The sequence below is a fragment of the Eurypyga helias genome, unplaced genomic scaffold, assembly GCF_000690775.1.
Source record: "Eurypyga helias isolate BGI_N326 unplaced genomic scaffold, ASM69077v1 scaffold17835, whole genome shotgun sequence".
Taxonomy (NCBI): domain Eukaryota; kingdom Metazoa; phylum Chordata; class Aves; order Eurypygiformes; family Eurypygidae; genus Eurypyga; species Eurypyga helias.
In genome coordinates, this window is record NW_010250989.1 from 10,461 (window position 1) to 32,017 (window position 21,557).

Here is a 21,557-nt window from a genome sequence, read left to right on the forward strand (position 1 = left end):
TGTCTCTGGCTGTGGCAATAAGAAGATCAAACTTTAGTTACGTCTGCAATTAAGTAGTAAGCGAGTTTTAGCACACCTGAGCTGACCTAGTATCTTGCTGCTGCCAGAAGGTCTATTCCTACTTTATCCATCAGCACTCTAACATGCTGGAAAAGAATCCTTTTTTCCTTAGTTGGATTACTTTTCTGTTGGGCTAGGTCAGTTCATCAGGGAGCCTGACAAGCACTGAAGCCAGCGTAGAGGAGGAGCAGGAGCTCCTCCGTTGTGTGTTGCAGCAGCTCCAATAGTATTGCCAGCCCTGACCTACATCTCGTGTGAAATGAAACCTGAATCTCATCATATTTTGTTCTATTTCTCACAAGGTCTATGCAGCAAACTGCAGCAAGCAGAACAGGTTTGGCCCTGCCGTTAGGTGGGAGAAGTGTTAGAAAGAGCTGCAGGAAGCAGGTGAAGTGGTTGAAGAAATGGCACTCTGCCTTTCGTCCTTTCTGAGGAGAGGATGTGAGCTCTGCAACACTTGGTGTTTGGATGAGCTGCCAAGCGGAGGCTGTGGCCACTTGTGGTCAATAAAAATTGTGGTTTGGGCACTTTTTCCCTAAAAGTAGCTTCATTAAATGCAATGTGTTGGCCAAATTCTAATTGAGTAAATCCATTCTGTCTCTCTTGGGGCCCCTGAAATATCGGCTGGGTAAAGTGTTTGCTTCGTAGGAACAGAGGATTTGCCAATGGTGCAGTAATTCAGACCCTTGGATGGGATTCTCCTTGGACGTCAATTTGTGGAGTTCAGCTGGCTCCAAAGGAGCTCCTCTGATTTACACCTGCAAAGAGCTGGACCTTTATTTTCTGCTGATGGCAGCGCCAGAATTTTCAGGGCAAGGTACACAAAATAGGCAATTAGGGAACAAACTGGGCATTGAAAAGATTTCTTTCTATCACCAGACAGTGGTTGCATTCTGCTCTGCAGGTTTATACCTAGTGAAAGCTTCTGCCCTAACTGTGTTTTGGTAGTGTTATTGCTGCAGCATTACAACCCCAGAGCAGGTGGCCCTCAGCCGAAAATGAAGTAATTCCTAAACATTTATAGCTTTAAAAGCATTTTGGGAATACTAATACAGAACTTATTTTCTTGATCAGCAAATGTGAGCTATTTTCTTCATCTCGTCTTTGTCTCATGACTCTTGGCCACAAGGTGTGACGTCTTAGCCCACCTTTAAAATCCTTTTTTGTGCTGAGCATAGAGTGTTTTTGCTGAGCATAGAGTGTTTTGCTAAGGCTGACTTTCTCTCAGGCTGGATTATATGTGTTTCATCTGCACTTCAACGCTGAATCCTACTAACTTTGTCAGAGACAGACTCTTATTTAAGCCTCTCCCATTTTTTCTGTTAAGCATAAAAGTATTTTCAGTGGGATGAACAGAGAAGGTAACCTCAAATCAGAGATGCATGAAGAAAAAAAAAAAAAAGCCAACCAGGATCCAAAACCAGGAAAATTTAAAGTTTTTCCCAGACTTTCAGTCAAGGCTGCATGCAGCTGTGACAGGAAGGATGGTACAGCTGTTCCCTCCTTCTGGGACATCCTTCTGGGACACTGAAAACATGCCTCATGAGGCAACATGAGTGGGTGTATGTGCATGCCTTGGTCGCATCCTCGGGGTAAATCCAGGACTGCCCTAGCTGGGATGCATGACTTTGGTTGCTCTGTCTGGGCATGCTTAGATTATGTGTCTCCCTTGAGCAGGGGCAAAGAGCATTCCCTTTAGACCCTTGTTCATACATGCGATATAGATATTGTAAAATGTACTATTCTGGGCTTATTTCTGAACCATTACCTCTTTTGGCTCTTCATATGCCCTTGCAGACCATCTCCAGATATAAGAAGGTGTGTGGAAGATACTTTGGTGATGTAGAAAATTGTTCCCAAATGGCATACACTCTGGCATCTTTCTTTGCCACCCCTCTCCCATGGCTGGGGCTGAAGCAGAAGATCCTCTGCCACTCTTCGCTGTGCCTGCAGAGGGAAAGCTGGCCTGTGGGTGTTTAGCTGTCTGCTGCCCACAAGTAATGACCGCTTGACTTGCTGTGTTGGGTCAAGTGTGACAGGCGGCCTGAGGTTGCAGGGCAACCTGAGCTGTCATCCATGTGAAGCTGTGAGCCAGTGGGGACTGTGGATGTTGACATTTCTGGGTTTCTCCAGGGTTTGAGTGCTGGCCTGCACTGTCCTGCCACAGCCACAACCATCATCTCCTGCATCTTTGAAAGGCATGTGAGAAGTCTTTTCTAAGTACAAAAAAACATCTTTGCACAGTAGTGAACCATGTTAGTGTAAAAAGTTTGGGGGAAGGAGAGTGCTGCAAGCACTCATTTTCCCTGTGTGGGCTTCCTGGTCCACCCGGCTCCCTTGTCCGGTGGGCAGGCATGGCGTTGCGGTGCCTCAGCCTGGCAGGCTGACCCACGGGCAGGGTTATCTACGTTCCTTGTGCTTGCCCCTTGGCTGAGGGTTGTAAGTTAGTATGAACGGCAACGCAGGGGTAGTGTGTGGATGCAGGAGGGGAACAAGTCCTGTTGCAATTTCCTTATAATGTAAAAAGAAAAGTCTTAATTCACTACTGATGAGCGCGAAGATGTTCACTGCTAAGAGAGAGGGGCGGTGTGGAGCCGGAGACTGCTGCATATGTGGTTGATGTCAACCTGATTGACAAAGGGAATTCAAAGATGACATTAATAGTGAAGTCTGTAATGAAGGTTTCACTGTATTGTATCATATGTCCCCGGTTTGGTTTGCTTGCCCTATCACCACAGTTTTGTCACCTGGACTGTGTATTCCATGGCTGCATCTACCTCTGTTCAGTTTTGCACGAAAAGTTAAACTGAAACAGATCAGCTGTTTCTTACTAATCTCGCATCAAGAAGATTTATTGTTACTGTGGTCTGCCACAGGGATCAGAAATTAGGTGAGAAGGTCGTGTTAGCATCGTGGATGTGAATTTAGCTGTCGTCATGAAGATCCCCTCACATTTGTATAAACTGCATTATTGAAGAACATGTTCTACATGTTCGGCAGGGGAGCTGTTAAATTTCTGAAGTGACAAAGGTCAGACATGCAGAGAGGGGAAATATTTTTGCTCCTTCCTTGCCACTTTTGCAGGTAAAAGCTGTTGCTGGTTCAGAACCAGCACAGCAATGGGTGGTTTTAGTAAGGACGAGCTACCATCACCACCTTTCCTCCTCCAAAACCTGTGCCTGGCGGTATGGGAAAAAACATGTGAAATAAAAGCACGACTAGAGGAGCAACCGCAGACCACACCAGGGTTGATGGGACTGGCGTTATCAGCAGGAGAATGATGATAAGGATGAACAGCTGTGAAGATGCACATTTTGCTGCTACTCACTGCCTCCAAGTGATCGCAGAGGTGTGCTGGGATTCTGTGTCTGGAGTGCAGAGGTACCTGAGGGAAGTGCAGCAGAACTGATGTGCAGACTGCAATCCCAAAGGCTTTTCATGAGGACACTGCTACCATGCAGAGGCAGCTTTTGTATTGAATACCAGTACAAGAAGAAAGCAAGAAAAGGCCAGCATTTAATGTTGAAGAAGAATGGGAGAAAGTAGGTTAACAGACAGAAATCTGTGGTGGTGGTTTAAACTGCCGGTCTGATGCAATGGATGGTGAACATGTGCATGGTTAAATTTTATAGATTTGCTGCCTCTACTGAGGGTGCTCCAGCCTCCCACAGCTCTACAGGCCATGAGATTACACATAAACTATCCCCACAGTGTGACTATGAATGCTCCATCCAGCCTGGGATCAGCCAGAAGCTTCCCTACAATTTTTTCTCCCATCTCTTGCAAACATGAGAGGCCAAATCCTGGAACTAAAAAGCCAGGAGGGTCGCTTTCCCATGCTTTCAGTGTTGTATGTATGTCCTGAGAATGATGAGAAAACTGCTGTGATAAAATGCAGTTGGTAGATGGTATAGAAGAGAAGCAACAGGTATGTGGGTAGAAACTCACAGAGGAATAGGAATTGCAAGTTTGAGAGTGCAGTTTTAGATGCAAGAATTAAAAGGGTGGAAATGAGGAAGGCAGAATAGAGTGGGAGTGATTTTTCCAGAGGGTTGTGTAATTATTCATGAGGGATGATGCTGTAAGAATCAATCATGACTATATGTAGGAAGTTTTTATCTGTAGGATCCTTGTCTCCCTGCTTGCTGAAGTTGGAAGGTATGAGGCAACAATTGTATAATTAAAGATGTGACCATGATTGTGCAAAATGGAACCAAGTTAAAGTTGCAAGGCCATGTTGATCATTATTATTATTGTTATGTAACTGAATATTTGAATGTATAAGAAAATTTCAATCATTAAAGGCATTCTAAGGGCCTACTTGAAGAAAAAGAAGTTTGTTTCATGCAGGTAGTTACTAAAATAGTAGCAGAATCAAACAAGACCAAGAAAGGGAAAAAAAAATATTAACAGGTATATAAACTGCATTAATTTTAAAAGTCACCCTAACAACAAACAAAACTTGTAACAGAAACCAGATTCTACAGAGTCAAGTCAAGTGATACTAGAAGAGGTCAATCAGGAGAGTATAACTTTTCAGCTTAGGGTAAGAATTTGTTATTGGTGTGAGGGGCAGTGTTGCATGAGAGCAAGGGAGTGGGGAGACCTTGTTGGGGGGCTGTGGGGAGCATGACAGTGAGAAGGCATCAGGGCTGCTGAGGCTGGGTGCAGAGGTGGGTCAAGTGGGGCAGGAGAAGGAGACTAGGGAAGTGATTGTCCCTCTATACTGGGCACTGGTGAGGTCGCACCTTGAATCCTGTGTTCAGTTTTGGGCCACTCATTACAAGAAAGACACTGAGGTGCTGGAGCGTGTCCAGAGAAGAGCAACGGAGCTGGGGAAGGGTCTGTAGCACAAGTCCTGTGAGGAACAGCTGAGGGAACTGGGGTTTTTTAGCCTGGAGAAGAGGAAGCTGAGGGGAGACGTTATGGCTCTCTACAGCTGCCTGAAAGGAGGTTGCAGACAGGTGGGGGTTGGTCTCTTCTCCCAAGTGACAAGTGATAGGACAAGAGGAAACGGCCTCAGGTTGCTCCAGAGGATATTTAGATTGGATATTAGGGTTGTCAGGCATTGGAATGGGGTACCCAGGGAGGTGGTTGGGTCACCATTCCTGGAGGGATTTAAGAGACGTGTAGATGTGGTGCTTAGGGACATGGTTTAGGGGTGGACTTGGCAGTGCTGGGTTAACGGTTGGACTTGAGAATCCTAAAGTTTTTTCCAACATAAACAATTCTATGATTCTATTATTTTCACAGGCACATAATTGACTTGGTTTTCAGACATGGCTTTAAATATGAATGTTTTGTTCTGTCTTGGATCTTACCATCTTACCATGAGATGACTTGACCTCAAAAGATGTCTATTCTTCTCCACTGCTTATAAAAGGAGCTTAAGGTAACTAAGACTTGAATGGTCTACTTTCAGGTGATTAAAGACATGAAATAAATCCCATCAGTCTTCGTATCTAATATTAGACATTCACATTTGAAAACTGTAGCCATAGTAGCTACTCATGAGGCCATATCAAAACAAACTTTTGCAAATCATGCTCTGTATACTCCAAAAGTTAACTCTCAAAAAATCTTGACCAAGCAGTGCAGACACAGACATATGCAACCAGGGTGTGAACCACATTGGCAGCAAGCAGAGAGTCAAATCCCACTTTCTTTGTGTGTGTCAGAAGGACTCTGTGACCACCGTCTCCTATGGTCTGCCAGAGATGGCATCTTTTCTCTTGGTTCACCTGCATTTCAACTCAGCTTGAATGACTCACTTTGTCTTCAAGGGCTTCTTGGGATTCGTCTGTACACATGGATTTGTTCAATTATAACATTTCCTTTTCCAGCCTCTGGACATCTTGTCTAATTGCCCTTTTCAAATTCTTAAGTTATCCAGCTCAGACTCCAAAAGGCCCAGACTGAATGTGGAGGAAGGGGATAAGAAACAAGAAATGTTCCAACAGTTTTGGTTTTTTTAACCTTCTTTCAAAAAGCATTCTTAATCTCCTTGCTTGAGACCCTACAGCTGTCTGGGTAGGTACTATCTCTTGCCCCCTTCCTTCTTTCTCTTTGTTCTTGGTGCCAGAATCTACCAGTGTCTGACAAGGTGGCTACATTACTAAGCAGCACTGTGTTGGCAGGCTGCCAGGAAGAGCCGGTTAGACAAGAAAAGGGATGAGACTGTAGCCGGTCCTGGAAGGTGTCTGTGAGAGGTTTTCCTGCTTTCTTGGTACCTCTTTGCTTCTGGGCTATTTGCTTGTGCTCCACTCCAATGAATGGGGCGACAAGCAAGTGTGCTCGCCCTTCTCCTGGGAGCATCAGCACATGCAGCGGGGCCAGAAGGAAGCTGTGGCGAAGAGGTTTACGTGGCTGCGATTGGGAGAGATGGGATGATCTGGAAGCATGATCTCAGGAGTATCTTCTGAAATACATCCTGGTACCTTCTAGTATAGCTCCACTTTGTTTTCTGCTCCTGGCCTAGAAGCCAGCATGTGCAACCAACTTCTGAACTTAGGACTCCATATGTGAGTTGGAAACAGCCATGAGCCCCTCTGTTGGGCTCGTGATCCCAAATAGTATGGAATAGATAGATCCCAAATAGATCCCAAACTAGCAGGTTTCTATTGGATGCAGAAAGAAGGTTGTGACCCCTACTTTGGAAATTGCCATCAATTTGGAAATTGCTGTTGTTTTCAGTCACTTTATGAGGAATCTAGAAAAAATCATCTCCCTTCCCCTGTAGTTTTGTTGAAAACACAGCCTTTTTTAGAGCACTAAGCAGAAAAGGCCAAATAAAGGTAAGGCCAAGAGCTTGTGGGTGTTCAGGCCACATAGTGCTAAGTGGTAGTTTACTTGTGCAAAAAAATCACCTTTTGTTATTGCACCTCTCCTCGTATATTGCTGACCACATTGATCGTTTCACTATTTTAATTATTTATTTAATAATTACAGATTCCTTTTACCTTATTTATTAAAATCACTATGCGTCCAAGTAGCCCATCTGTTATGCAACATCATAACAAATAGATACAATTAATTGTGAGTCTTTAAATGCATGTATGTGAATTCCAATGATTTTTCAAACGTGAAACTTCAACGCTTTAAAATTATTTTGCTGAATGAGATGACTCATTATGCCTGGGGAAAAAAAGATCCTGTAATTTCATTGTATTTTCCTGTCATTAAGAAAATATTATGCTTCAAGCAGATGAAGGACAGCAAAAGGTACAGACCCATTATTATTGGATAGTGGTAGCAAAGAGAAGTGCATTACGTTTGCCTACAGGTATGTGAGTGTGTTTTAGCACCCACTTTTTGTTTATTTAAAAAAAAAAAAGGTTATCAATTTAGAGGACAGAGCAGAGCTGCGGTTTGTAGAAGACAAGCCTGGACACAGCAGTGCCTTCAATCCACTGCTTCCATGTCTGTGTCTCCTGTTTGCTCTGCAGACTGACCTTGGACAGGTGGCTCCACTGGGTCATCCACACATTCTGCACCTTTTGGGGTGGTTTTCCTGGGGACAGGCATATTCCCAAGGGGAGTGGGCATATTTTGTGTGGGTGTTGGCATGTTTTCAGGGGTTGCTGGCATGCTTTCAGTGGGTTTTGGCGTGTTCCCAGCGGGTACTGGCATGCTCTCAGGAGGTGCTGGCACACTTTCTGTGGGCGTTGGCACCCTTTCTGGGGGCGTGGGCCTGCTTTTAGTGGGCTTTGGCACGTCCTCGGTGGGTGCTGTCATATTTTCAGTGGGAGCTGGTGGGCTCCCAGTGGGTGCTGGTGTGTGTTCAGTGCGTGTTGGTGTGCTCGTGCTGGGCTGCTCCCAGTGATCCCTGGCCTCTGAACGTGGGGTGAGAGGAGAGGGGAGCTCTGGCCCCGGGATAGTGTTACATGTTGGAGTGGCACGGGTCTCTGGATTGCTGCTGTTGCTTGGGAGGGACCCCTCTGCCTTGTGGGACACCCTGAAAGCTTCAGCCAGCTCCTGCAGCGTGCTCCCGTCAGTAGCGTGCAGCTCAATGCTCGCCTGCTCAGACGAGGAAGGGCTCGTATCAGCGTCGTCCTCTTCTTCTAAGACGCCATTTCCATTCACCTCTTCAGGGAACTGCGCTTGCTTTATTTTTTTGTACAATTCATTCCTCTCTTCCTGCAGAGCCCGGCAAAGGTTCTCTAGCCTCTGGATTTTCAGCACAAAGCACTCGTATTCCTTGGACCTCATGGCTTTCTGTGATCAAAGACATCAGACAAAGGTACGGGCTGAATTTGGGTGCATGCAATTCATTGGTGGAACTGAAAATTAGGAAACACTTTGAGATCTAGGCAGCCCTCACAGGAATCTGTCAGGTAGCTGGTTTTCATCAGCTGCTCTACAGTCACTATGGTCCTTTGTACTGAAACTTCAGGAGGATATTCACCCCTGTTACTACTAGTATATTAGCATTCTCCATACGAATTCAGATCAATTTCACTGAAAAATATTTGCAGGAATACCTGCTGATGATCTGTAGAGATGGAAGAACATAGTGGATGTCCATACAGATAAACATCCAAAAGCCTACCTGGACTTCTGGTGGGCGTGGGTGTGAATTTTGGGGGAAAAAAAGGCTGTATTATCTTTTGTGTTTATTTTGCATATAGGTTATATGAGAGCAGCCTGAATTGGAACATCTTCTTGCTGGTACATCCGGTGAGGAAACGAGATACAGAAACAGGTAGAAATAGCAATAGAACAGAGCTACAAAGCTAACCAGAAAGACCTGGTCCAAGTTCAGCGTAAGTTTGGGGTAAAACTTCAGGCAGCCTCTTATCTTATTTGAATGAGTTCCAACATGCTTATGAATTTCCTCTGCAATGCCCCTGTGACAGCATGTTTAAAACCATGGTAAGCCACAGTACTTGTTTTCAGCTTTTAGAGTTTGCCTTCATTAACAGGAAGTTAACCAAAGGCGTGAATTTAAAGTTCATTAGCTAGAGCACAGTAATTCCCTGGGTGGATGCTCTTATGCAGAAAGAAAGTAGCATTAAGTGAACTAATGCCAATTTGCTTCTGTGTGAGAGCATTAACAATCACACATTTTTAGAGCACTTAAAATTCACAGTTACATAATTCAGTTTCTCATGGACATAATGAGTGCCTCTGCACAATCTAAAAGCCTTAGCAGTTGGGATTTTTGTCCTCTTTTTTTTTTTTTTTTTCCAGAGACATCTAATTATCAAGATAGCTTGAAAAAAAGACCCTTAGGTTCAAGAACAAATATTTCATTAACTTTTGGTGGTTTCAGGTCATCTCACCTCCTAGTTAAAACATTGTGTGGGGGAAGAGGCACATCCTGAGAAGAAGATGACCACTCACCTCCTCAATCATGTCCAGTAATGCTCTGTTACAGTTCTCAAACCTGGATTTCCATGTAGCAGTATCCTTTTCCAACTTCTTCATTTTCTTTGTCATCTATAGAAGCAGGAGGAAAAGCTGAATCACAACAGGAATTCCATACTGCAGATTAAATTAGGGCAGCCCTTTTATTTAGGTCTTTGGCTGCACTCATAACAGTGCTACCAGCAACTGTAGTGGCTGTGATAAGTAATAATTCATGTTAAGGGACGGATTTAGTTTTAAATAGCTGCCATATAACTTTCAGCCTCCAGTTTGTAGTCCTAAAACAGGACCTAAAGTCCTAAAGTAGGATTATGTGTGTAAAAGTATAGCCAACTCCCAGAGTACAAACTATCTGGAAAAAAAAAGGCAAAGAAAAGGTGATGTCAATTTGTTTGTTTCTTTAGAAAGACCGTATTGTTGTAATGCTGGGAAGTTAAAGAAGGGCGTGCATCTCCTGAGCCAGCACTGTCATGAAATTCCCTCTGGATTAGTCACCTCTATGCTACCTCCAACACAGGATGCTAGCTATGTAGTCCCATCTTTCCCTTTGGTTTTCTGCAGGCTGAACTGTCTGAAGGTCATTAAAGGTTGCCTGGATCAGAGCACGGGGACTCTGGGCTCTGGTGGGAGAGCAGAACATTGTTTATCCTGGAAGTGGGTGTGTTTGTGTTTTGATTCCCGTACTTTACAGGAAATAAGTGCACCAGCTGCAAGGAAACAGTCACTTGGGCTTAATGGTGGGAAGGTGTTGGTGGGCTTCAGCTCTGCCCGCACAGTCCAGTGGGAAGAAGTGTAGCCTGTGTCAACCTTTCTGTGCCAGTGTCGGTCATCCAGGGCACTCCTGAAGACATGGTTTTAGGTAAAATGTTTGTTCTTCAAGGCAATTTCAAGTTTAGCTGAAAGGGGGAGTGAAATGTCCAGCTTTGCAGTGCTGAAGTCTAAGCTGCTGTCAGCTGTGGCCAAGTGCGCCCCACATCATATTTGGATGTTGATGAGACTGTTCTCCAAAATGTGCAGAACTGTTCCTATCCCAGATAATTTATTGCAGTGAGAGATATCAAAATCTAAAAGGACAGTCTCAAGCACAGAGTTTGGGTATGGGCTGTTACTCACTTTCTCCATCTCCTGTTTGAACGTGGCAAACACTTCGTTGCTTTTGGTCAATGTTTTCTGAAATTCTTCAAATCTTTCAGAGTAGAGAGTGATCTGCATTAATAGGGGAAAAAATAACCACAGTAATTTCAGTCTCTGGATGGCGAACTTCTACTTTGGTAGAAGATAATAAAATAAATATTGTGTTTGGATATGGAAATTAGTTTCTGTTTGGAGACCATGGAGCACAAACATCAGGAATGGAAACTCTCTGCATCTGTTTAAAGTTGCAAACTATTATGATTCTTCTGTTGCAGAAAGGTAAAATGAGGAAGAATAGAAAGACCAAGGCCAGTGATTTTAAAAAGACCTGGGAATTATGGACGCCATGTTCTCCTGAATGTTGCAGCTATGATGTCTCTACACAAGGTGCCCAGAAGCAAAAGAATTCCCTAGAAGTGGAGACTTCTGAAGACATTTCCCTAGGTAACTCCGTGGAGATATCAAGAGGACAGCATTAAAGCCTACAAAGATTTCCAGTCCCTGCCTTTCCTCACAAACGCTGTATACTTCTTGTCTGTATGCCATTGTGGCCTACACCTACAGGAAAGAAATCCTAAGATGACCTACAGAATGAAAAATGATAATATGGTCCCTGGGCCATCTCTGTGGGCAAGGACTAACCTGAGCTGGTCCAACCACTGATGCTGTGCAGGATCGGGCAGTGGGATTAACTCAAGGTGAGAGCCAGCATGGTCAGAGCTCTGCCTGAGCTCTCAGCCTTGCTTCCCCACGTAGACATCCCCGAACTCCAACTTTAACCCGAGTGTGTAAGCTCTGGCAGGCTTTAGTAGAGAAGCTCCATACAGCCTGGCTGCCCAGCTGTTTACCTGCCTTCTTGATACCCAATAAACTGGAATGGGACCTGGGTGCTACCCTGTCTATGCTGCTTCTGATGCCCAAACGAGCAGAGGGAGAAGCATCCCCTCACCATGCTGCAGCCACAATTTCCCCTCTTCCATCTTTCCAGTCCCTACTCCGTGAGCTGTACCAGGCAGCACTTGATGTGCTTTGCTGGCCTCCACTGTTGAAGAGGATCATCACTGCTCCCTTCCTATGTCATCTTTCACGTGGGGTAGCCCCACACTGAGCAAAGCCCACCCTTCACTTCACACCGTGATCCTCCACTGGATCCCTTCCAGCTGCATCCCTGCACTGTGACTTGAACAAGCTGAGGGGGCACCTTGTCAGCTCTGTTTTGTTGCCTGTGTGTGGACTGCAGCTGCAGGCAAGGCCAGCAAAAGCAGAGAAAATAATCCTCTGCCAGCCCCTTCTGCCAGCTTCACTTCACGAAGCAGAGTGGCAGGAAGATATGTTGCAATGTGCATCATTTAAGATTTTGCTATCCAGCTGTATTTTGCTATCAGTTTACACCTGGTAACCACGCAAAAGTTCATTAGTGGCCGTATTTTGTCAGTAAGACATTTTTTATATGTGGGTGTTTTTGAAAAGAAGTTTTCTAAAGATCTGAGGTTTTATGCATGGTTCTCTTGGATTCTACTTTTTCTGTTTTTCTGAGTGGGAAAAGCACTTTCAAAGCACCAACATGGTCTATATAGATAAAGCATCACTATCTGCTCTTTGGAAAAGAAGACCAGCTCCAACTCAGTTACTTCCTGCTGGTGCTGGAGCAGCCCCAGCAGGGTTCTGGTGATCTGACATTTCATCTGTCCAGTCTGACAACTCTCGTTAGAAAAAGGACGATTGGCGTAACAGGCAGTGGCCGAGGCGGGGTGGGTGCAGAGCAATGGGGGAGCTCAAGAGCAGCCTGCAGCATGCAGGCATCTGGCTGGAGGCAGGCTACCCTCTCCATGCCAGCGGGGAGCTAAGTGATTAGCTAGGAGATTTTATTTTGTGTGGTGCCAGCCAACATGTGCCTGCCCTGACACTACTCTTCAGTAGTGTCCAGAGGAGGCCACGAAGATGCTCAGGGGGCTGGGGCACCTCTGCTATGGGGACAGGCTGAGAGAGTTGGGCTTGTTCAGCCTGGAGAAGAGAAGGCTCCGCGGAGACCTTATTGCAGCCTTCCGGTACCTGAAGGGGCTACAAGGAAGCTGGGGGGGGACTTTTTACAAGGGCCTGTAGTGACAGGACAAGGGGGAACGGGTTTAAATTGAAAGTGGGGAGGTTTAGATTAGATATCAGGAAGACGTTCTTCCCGGAGAGGGTGGTGAGGCACTGGAACAGGTTGCCCAGAGAAGCTGTGGATGCCCCATCCCTGGAAGTGTTCAAGGCCAGGCTGGATGAGGCTTTGAGCAACCTGGTCTAGTGGAAGGTGTCCCTGCCCATGGCAGGGGGGTTGGAACTAGATGGTCTTTAAGGTCCCTTCCAACCCAAACTGTTCTGTGATTCTATGATTATGGTTTTATATTATGATTCATGTTCATTCTGGTTAGTTGTTATGATGCCCCTTAGAAAATGTGGTGGCTGTGATTGCAGTGCAGTGTGGATGTTTAAACTAGGTAGTTAGTGTCTCAGTGGCCGTGAATTCAGCACTGGCTGCAGCCCTGCCCCACTGATCTGGGTGAAGGCACAGGAGGTTAATCCATGCAGAGCTCTGTGGTGCCAATATTGGAGCTAGCTTATGTGAAGCTTGAATGTGTGTATTTACTCAAGGCTGCAGCCAGGGCTGTGACCTATGCGCAAACAGAAATGCAGAGGGATTTGTTTTAGCAGCCTGAGTGCCACAGCATAAATGGGACGCTGACACCAAGTGGGACATTTGGAATAGACATCATGTCTCTGAGGAGAGATGCCTGAACATTCCAAAGCCAGGTGAGGGAACAGGGATGGGGACCAGCAAACCAGGGCTCTTAGCTCACAGCTGTTGTCTTTAAAAAACTCACCTCAATTCTCTGTCTCTGCTTTTCCCTTCCAACTTCTGCCTATTGTTTAATTAAATTAAAAGCCTTTCAGGTTTGAACAGGGCAAGCTCTGATCTCAGCTGGGGCCCTCGGCAGTACCATAGCACCAAGCTTCTGCAATTTAAATTTGAATAATAAATGAATGTTTTCATAGTGGCTGGGAACAGGCTGTGAGAGCCGTCTCTCACTAGGAGCATATGCTCTTGCTCCCTGGTTAGGGAGGCAGGACCCCCTTGCTGCTGCCCACCACCTGTCCAGCTCCCCTGACAGCGTGGGCAGGAGAGCAGAGGCAGTGCTGCTGCCAGGGGAGAACTTGTAAGTGGAATGCTTCTGGAAGTAGGGACACCTCGGCATTGCCGTGCCATGAGGGTGCTACAGAGAGGACGCCCCTTTGGCACCGTTACATTCTTGGTTGCCATAGCCCAGTGGTTGCACTATGCCAGCTGCCGAAAATTAAAAGCCTCAGCTGACTTATCTTGCTTTGTTTCAAAGCATGAAGCTGAAGAAGTCTGCCTAAGCAATGTGCTGGGAAGGGTGTGCAGCGTCCAGGAAAGCACCGCTGCTGTTTGGGTGTATGCCCTGAGCTGGTGCCAGACCCCTGTCACCATTTGGAGGGCTGGATTTGGCTGTCTCAGGCACCCTGTGCCACCCAGAGACAGGCTGGCACAAACCTGATGTTCCCTGGTTCCTTCCAGCGCAAGGAAGCGTTGGGTGTTCATCACTTCCTCTAAGATGGACTGCATTCTCACTCGCTATAGCAGGCGGTGAGGGACATGTTATGGCTTCTCCTTAGCTTGTGGACCAATGTCTTCCCATAATTGCCACACAGCTCTACATCTGTTAGTATCTATTTGTTGTTTGGTGCTGTTTGCATCAAAGAGCTCTTTATGCTCTTCCTGTTCTGTGTTTGTACAGCGCCTTGCATGATGGCATCTGGGCAGGAAGGGAGACCCTTCATACCATACTGGAAATAATAATTAATAATAATAATATTCCCAGTAATTCCAAATGGAGGCTGTTGTGTGACAGAGTTCTCAAAACTTGAGCAGAACACCTAACTTCATGTTTCATCTCAGCAAGTGAATCAATTTTCGTCTAAGCAAGTCTGCAAGGGGCACGTGTATTAGCAATGCCTCTGCAGACTTGTTTGACTGGGTTTTCCTAAAAAACGATCTTACTGTTTCAAAAGTATGCTTAATATATTCTAGCTTTTATCAATACCTTCAGTTTCATTAAAATGGCTACCGGGATCTGCCTGCATACAAAACTTTCTGGTTGAACATAAAAGTTTAATTAAAACCACTCTGAGAAAATTGGGAGCAAGTTTGCAGTCGCGGACCATCTCAGCAGGAGGCCTTTGAGGTTGATTGCAGAACCTGTCAAACTGGTGTCAGCAGCAGTTTATGTGATATTCTTCCCTGTGCTGCCTCCTTATCTCAGCCTTTGAAAAAACTCCTAAAAGACCAAACCCCTCTTAGCATACTTCCAGGTTATCAGTTTAACACTAGCCTTTCTTGACTGCTCAACAGGTAGGAATTAGACCATCTGCAAGGCCAGAGCTGGAACAACTTACCAGTATTATGAACTGAGAGCAAGAAGGGGGCCTGCTGATAGATGAGGAGCTGGGCAGCTGCAGTGGGGCTGCAGGACTGATATTCCCCACTCAAGCTGTGCTACAGGGGGGGGAAACTTTCCCACAGATAGGTCTAAGAAGATAAATCTGCGTGACTGTTTCTGTAAATCAAGGAAAACCTACCGATGCTGTCTCTTTTTGATGTGAAAATGCAGCATGTCATCTGGTGTTTCCACTTTATTCAAGGTCGATCATCTCATTGCTCTCAAAGTAATATGTACTACCCATTCCTCAGTTTTACTGCCTTTCACTCCAGCCTGACTCTTAGTGTAATTTTGGCAACTAATTTTATTTTATTGAATGTTTCAAATTATAACTGAATACTGAAATCCTAGAGGACATTTTGTATAAGCCCTTACTAGGCATAATTCTTGCTGAAGTTAATGAAATGTCTGCCTTCACACCCCAGTCCAGAAAGGCACATGAACACATATGCCCCTGTTTGGTAAACATATTTCACAATACCTATGTACTCCAGTGTTTTGCTGGATTAGAAACCTGCCTGAAGGATAGTTATGGTGAATAATCGAGCCAAGGCACACACATTGTTGTGTGGTTGAGTGCTGTAAACACTCATAAATCATAGATCACAGAATGATTTGGGTCAGAGGGACCTTTAAAGATCATCTAGTTCCAACCCTCCTCAATGGGCAGGGACATCTTCAATTAGATGAGGTTGCTCAAAGCTTCATCCAGCCTGGCCTTGAACACTTCCAGGGATGGGGCATCCACAGCTTCTCTGGGCAACCTGTTCTGGTGTCTCACCATCCCCATAGCAAATAATTTGTTCCTTACATCTAATCTGAATCTACTCTCTTTTAGTTTAAAACCATTAACCCCTTGTCCTATAACTACAGATCCTGGTAAAAAGGCTGTCTCCATCTTTCCCTTTAAGTATTGAAAGGCAACACACAATAAGGTCTCCTTAGAGCCTTCTCTTCTCTGGGCTGAGCAACCCACATGCCACAACATGATCTGCAGTATGGGCATTACCTTACAGTTGGCTTGAAAATAGGCTGTTTCCTTTGCAATAGCCTATGGAATGTAGAATGAGGCTATAAGTAATATATAGAAAGTAGTTTGGATACTTTACCTGGAACATGCCTCATGGGTTAAAAACTGGGAAACAAAGGCACACCATGCAATCACCTCTCCTACGTCACCTGTGCCTGCAGGACAGTCTCTTGCTCCTTTAACATTTTGGCCTGGAGCTTCCATTCTGCAGCTTGGTTCAGGAGCTGTGTTTTGGACGACAAAGAGAAAATTGTTAGGTCCCCAGTTCATCTGTTGGAAATCCTCATCCTCCAGCTACCTATGCCACTGCTACCTTGATAAAGAGTGATCTAACTTTCAGCTGAATGTAGTTAGAGGAGTATTTAGTGCTAGCCTGACTGCTGTTTCATCCCTGGCTGCTCCTGGGAAGATGTGATTCCCTATTTCAAGGTACTCAGCAAAATGACATTCTGATGTGTAGGCTGTAGATGGGAGGGTTGGTCGAGGCTGCGTGAATTGTAGGTGTACAGAAACTTTTCCAGGCTGCAGCTCTAAGTCAGAACTTCCAGAATGTGTGGTAATATTCTAGCAATTGGTTTAATGTGACATCAGGAAACATTTACTGAAGTGTTAAAGTAATGTGCTTGTTGCCTACCAAACATTTTTTAAGCATTTTACTGGTCAGGCTAAATGTGTTTTAGGAAAAGAATGCTAATGATAGCTTGAGAAATGAGATATAAACAAATTAGTTTACCACAGGGTTTTCTTCTGTTGGATTACTTTTTAAAATAGCACAGCTGGGCTCTGAAAATATATTGAAAATAAAAGTACTGTGTAAGTCAATAGATCCTACTCTCATATTGGAAGTGAAAGTTGAGTAGAAACACATGCAGAAAATATATTTGATCCCTAGTAAAACCTTTTATTCTAACTTTTTTTGTTGGAAATAACACATGTGAACTACTTGAATACCACGTGGTAAAAGAGCTGAGGATGTTCCCTACAAATAATGAACTCCCTCCCTGTCTCTAGCTATTTGTGGCACAAAGACTATCTGAATTAGACTTGTTGCCTATACATACAAAAATATATATATTAGTTCTAGAAAAACATTTCTTCCATCAATTTGGAGTTTTGGTTTGGACCCACTAAATTTTTACCATCTACAATTTCCTAGACAAGAATGTTTTATAGCTCAAGCATGCATTGTATGAAAAAACAACACATTCTTTTGATTTATGTCTGCCTCTTAATAATTATTTTGACAATTTGATGTTGGCTAAAATTTCAAATAAGTTGTATCATCTCCAGTAAAAAGAAATGGTATGAGTAGGCCCAGGTTAAATGAGCCTCAGTTCATGCACTTGTTTTTTTGGGAAAGGGTATGTTTATGGACACAGAAATAATGATTTTTTTAAAGTTTGGATGAAATCTGGATTTTTAAGTTTCATGTTTCTTTGACATCTACTTTTTTTTAGCTTATTTTTTAAAATTTTTTATGAATTATAGTGTCTGGTTTGAATGACTTAATGAAAAGTGCTTTGAAATCCTTCAGAGCTACCCAGGCTCTAGGCCAGTCGTAACTTCCAAGAGTTGGGTTTTCATGTCTATTGCTTAAATCTCAGCTAGGGTTGCCTTCGTACCCAGTGTGCCTGGGATAACGAAAAGGTCACACCTCCTATGCCATGTCTTCTGCCACAGTTCAGGAGATGGACAGAGAAGGCAAAGAAAAGTTCTTCTCTTGCCTGTTAATGAAATCCTTTTTCTCTCCTATTGACCCACATAACTTCTGCAGCCAGTAAAAATCCAGGAGTTAATAAACTCTTCTGTAATGGAAGCAAGCCACAGAGAGGCTTGCTCAAATTAGCACACACTCTTATGCAGCCTGAGGTCATCTGCAAACACCAAGCTGGGAGAAAACAAATCAGGAGAACTGATACATTTATTAATAGGCTATGAAGTGGTAACAAGGAGGCTGAAGTATAAAGAAATGAATAAATATTGCATGTGGTGTTTACAAAGCAGCACTTCAGTGAAGTGTGGTGATGTTATACTGTATTATTAGAGCTGTGATAGCTGCTGGAAGCCCAGACAGTCATATCATGCTCTGGACTAAAAAAGCCAGTCCCCAGGAACATACATTCCTATTTAATGACATGGATCTAGGGACTGGCTTAATGAAAATTAAGCTTCTCTTTTTGCTGCCAGATTCTGCGAATTCCAATTATGTAGACAACTGATCAATACCTTCCGGACATATACTTGAAAGTCACAGAGGTTTTAAACTGCAATTAATTGCACATCAAAGTTTGTATTACAGGTGCTAAAAATGTATGGTATGGGAAGTCCAAGTAGCACTGACCAGTTATGGGATGATAGTAAAATTGCATCCTTAGGTAAAGCTGACCCTTTGGGAAGACCACACAGTGTAAACCATTGCTCCTTATATAGGGAATCACATTCCTAGTTGCATGGGTAGAGTGAATTGTCCAAGCAAGGAGATGACCTATCTATTGAGATGTGGTGTACAGAGGCTGCAGGAGGGGACATATCTCCCTGTTTGTGGCAAAGAAGTTTTGTACAGGGGCAAAGATTCCTATATGTAAGAAGTGCATAGGAAGACATCAAAGTGGGCCTTAAAGGAGTAATCAAATAGATTTAAAAAAAAAAATTAAAGACATTTTCAAAATCCTGCAGCAAAACTCATGCACAGGGTTGTAAAAAATGGTACAGAGAGAAGTGGCATGTAGTTCCAAAAGCCTTTCCCTCAAATGACAAGAGGCTGAAATGCAGTAAGACTATGACTTTGCACATTACGGAGCTGGAGGGAGTTACAGCTAAAGGAGAGGACTTCATCAAAACCACCTTGATTTCATACACGTTACTCCCACAGACACTAGCGTGATAGCCAGGTGGGTGGGACTAAGTGCTCAGCAATATGATAGAAGTGGGAGACAAGTGTAGGGCAGCTCTCTGAGTGCTGGGCGACCTGTGGTGAGTCATGACACACTCATTCTGCCTTGACTCATTGCATGGCTTTTAGCCGGCCACTCAAGTTCTTCAGCTAAGTCTCCCTTGCTCTGAGGTGATGTTAGAGATACAGCCCACCTCAAAGGCAGGTCTGAAAAATAATCTTTGTGCATGGTACATACCATTATACACCCACTACTTGAAGGTTTTGTAGCTTGTTTTCAAACCTGTTATTTCACAGGTGCTAGTCATACATAGAGCAAAGCCACAAACAAAATCTCCCACTCCCAAATGTAGATGGTGATGACTTTCACTGCTTTAAAACAAATGAAAATAACAAAACTGTGCATATCGGTTCTGGATAAAATACATAAAGAAGGTTTGGCTAGAAACAGGGCCAGTCACAGGCAACAGGCACCCCAAAACTCATGTTTTATGAGGTGCAGCAAGAAAGGTCATGGATGTCCATTTTCCACAGAGCCAATGCCCTGTATTTAACTATGTATTTTTTTAATAGTATCTGCTATATGGTGCTTAGTAGCAAAAGTCACACTTACTGCACTAAAGTAAGCTCAAATTTGCTTTGTCATTGTAAGGGATTTCTTGGAAATGTTTCTTGGGGTTTCAATCTGTCAAGAACCAGCAGTCATGAATGAAATTTTGGAGTTTGGATTTACATAGGCCTTCTAGTGAAAGTGAATAACTCAGCTGGACCACAGATTGTCATGCAGTGACATGCAGGTGTGCACAGGGAGAAGTCCCAGCTCCTCTTCCCCCTCAGTCTTTATCCGGGAGTAAAGCTGAGCAGGAGTGGAGTCCCAGCCACGAGATCGATACAGAGAAAGAGGATAAAGGCTCTTACAGGCCATTTTTGGTAAGAGGTGTTTGCTCTGTTTCCCCTGTGCTCTATCCACAGGGCTTAAAGCCTCGCATTTTCATACATATTTTATGATACTTTGGCCATGCTTGTGCAAATGTATCTGTTTCCAGATATGGGGAGGGGATCAATGTCCTCTCTTTAGAATCTTTTCACATTACTCCTGCGTCAGCTGGAGGACTAGTAAAAAAATTCAAGCTTTCGTCCAGCCAGTGAGAGCCTGTTACTCCTCTCGAGTAGTTGCAGCTGCTGCCACTGAAGAAAAGAGAGACTAGATGCCAGGTATCAGGGAGGATAACAGCCTTCAGCTATCTCACTTTAACCCCATGTTCTTGCTCTCCTCTCTGATTGTTTAAATGTGCTCATTTATCATATGAGCAGATGGAGTGTCACATATCAGAGCTGTTTGAAAACTAATGGCACCACCTGACCCGACGTCATGATACCGGTGAGTTAGCTGGAGCTATCTGATGCTCCAACCTACCACCCTGCAGTTTGCCTCAAAATCTGTAAATGCCAAGGAAAGAAGCCTTTCCTTTGCATTGAGCACTGACAGCAGCACTAAAAAACTCTGCTACTGTATTGCATCTTGGACCTGAAGAACCAATGTGTTAGTGAAATAGCATGCAGGGCTCGTTTTGGCCTAAAGTTAGACAAAAGACAGATTAGAAGGATAGATACATATTCCTTTTCTTTCTGATGTCGCTCCTCAGCTTCCTTCATCATTTCCTGAGACTGCTCCAACTTGGCATCCACCAGTTTCTGTTGAAGTTCTCTGTGCTTAAATATTTTATCAAGGTGCTGTAAGAAAATAAATTCTGCTGAATGCGCAGGTTTGATTGTGTACACAGACCTTCATGCTCATGCATGTGCCACTCTCTACTGGAACACTTGCAAGACAAAAATATTGCAAAACAGGAAGTCTCCCAACCTACCGCAATTACTAAAAAACTACAGTGCTGATAAGAACAAACTGTGCCAGAATTTGCATGGGAAAGGAAACTTGTTTATGTTACGTATTTTGATTTATTATAGCAAACCCAATAATTTTTAAAAAGCATCTTAGCACCTTTGCCAGTTCTATGGTCTACATATGAAGTCATCAGTATAATCCAATATAACTTATGATCAAATAATTGCTCATCTATTAATAAATAGATGCCCCATCCATCCCTGGAAGTGTTCAAGGCTGGGCTGGACGAGGCTTTGAGCAACCTGGTCTAGTGGAAGGTGTCCCTGCCCATGGCAGGGGGGTTGGAACTAGATGGTCTTTAAGGTCCCTTCCAACCCAAACCAGTCTGTGATTCTGTGAATCTATGAAATATGCAGGAAACACACTTTTTTGGACCTATTAAGCGGCCAGCAGATCTAAGCCACTGTGCGGATAAATGTGTGAAGACACGTTGCATCTGCAGTACTTGGGAGCAGGTGCACAGCTCATGCCGTCCTCTCTGTAAACACAAGCCCGTACATCCCTTTTGCTGTGGCTGCACATTCACAACATGGGCTTGGAGAGCCTTGGTGAAAGGATATGAGTGGAGGGGATGTGGAGGAGATCAGACCAGATGAACCAGAGGTCTCCTCTTGCCTGTAAAACATCTGGCTCCATGGTGACCTTCAGGGGGTAAATGTTGCTGATATC

General features: G+C 44.2%; 1 protein-coding gene across 1 annotated transcript in view; it reads right to left on the reverse strand.

Annotated features, from left to right (window-relative positions):
- Positions 1 to 7,461: 7,461 nt before the first annotated feature.
- TXLNB (taxilin beta) overlaps positions 7,462 to 21,557 on the reverse strand; it is a 28,428-nt gene continuing 14,332 nt past the window's right edge. Inside the window, exons 5-9 of the mRNA XM_010151871.1 lie at positions 20,597 to 20,716; positions 16,239 to 16,313; positions 10,540 to 10,632; positions 9,403 to 9,498; positions 7,462 to 8,274 (exon numbers count right to left, since the gene is read on the reverse strand). Of these exons, the coding sequence (XP_010150173.1) occupies positions 7,462 to 8,274; positions 9,403 to 9,498; positions 10,540 to 10,632; positions 16,239 to 16,313; positions 20,597 to 20,716 (1,197 nt within the window). The remainder of the gene's footprint in view (positions 8,275 to 9,402; positions 9,499 to 10,539; positions 10,633 to 16,238; positions 16,314 to 20,596; positions 20,717 to 21,557) is intronic.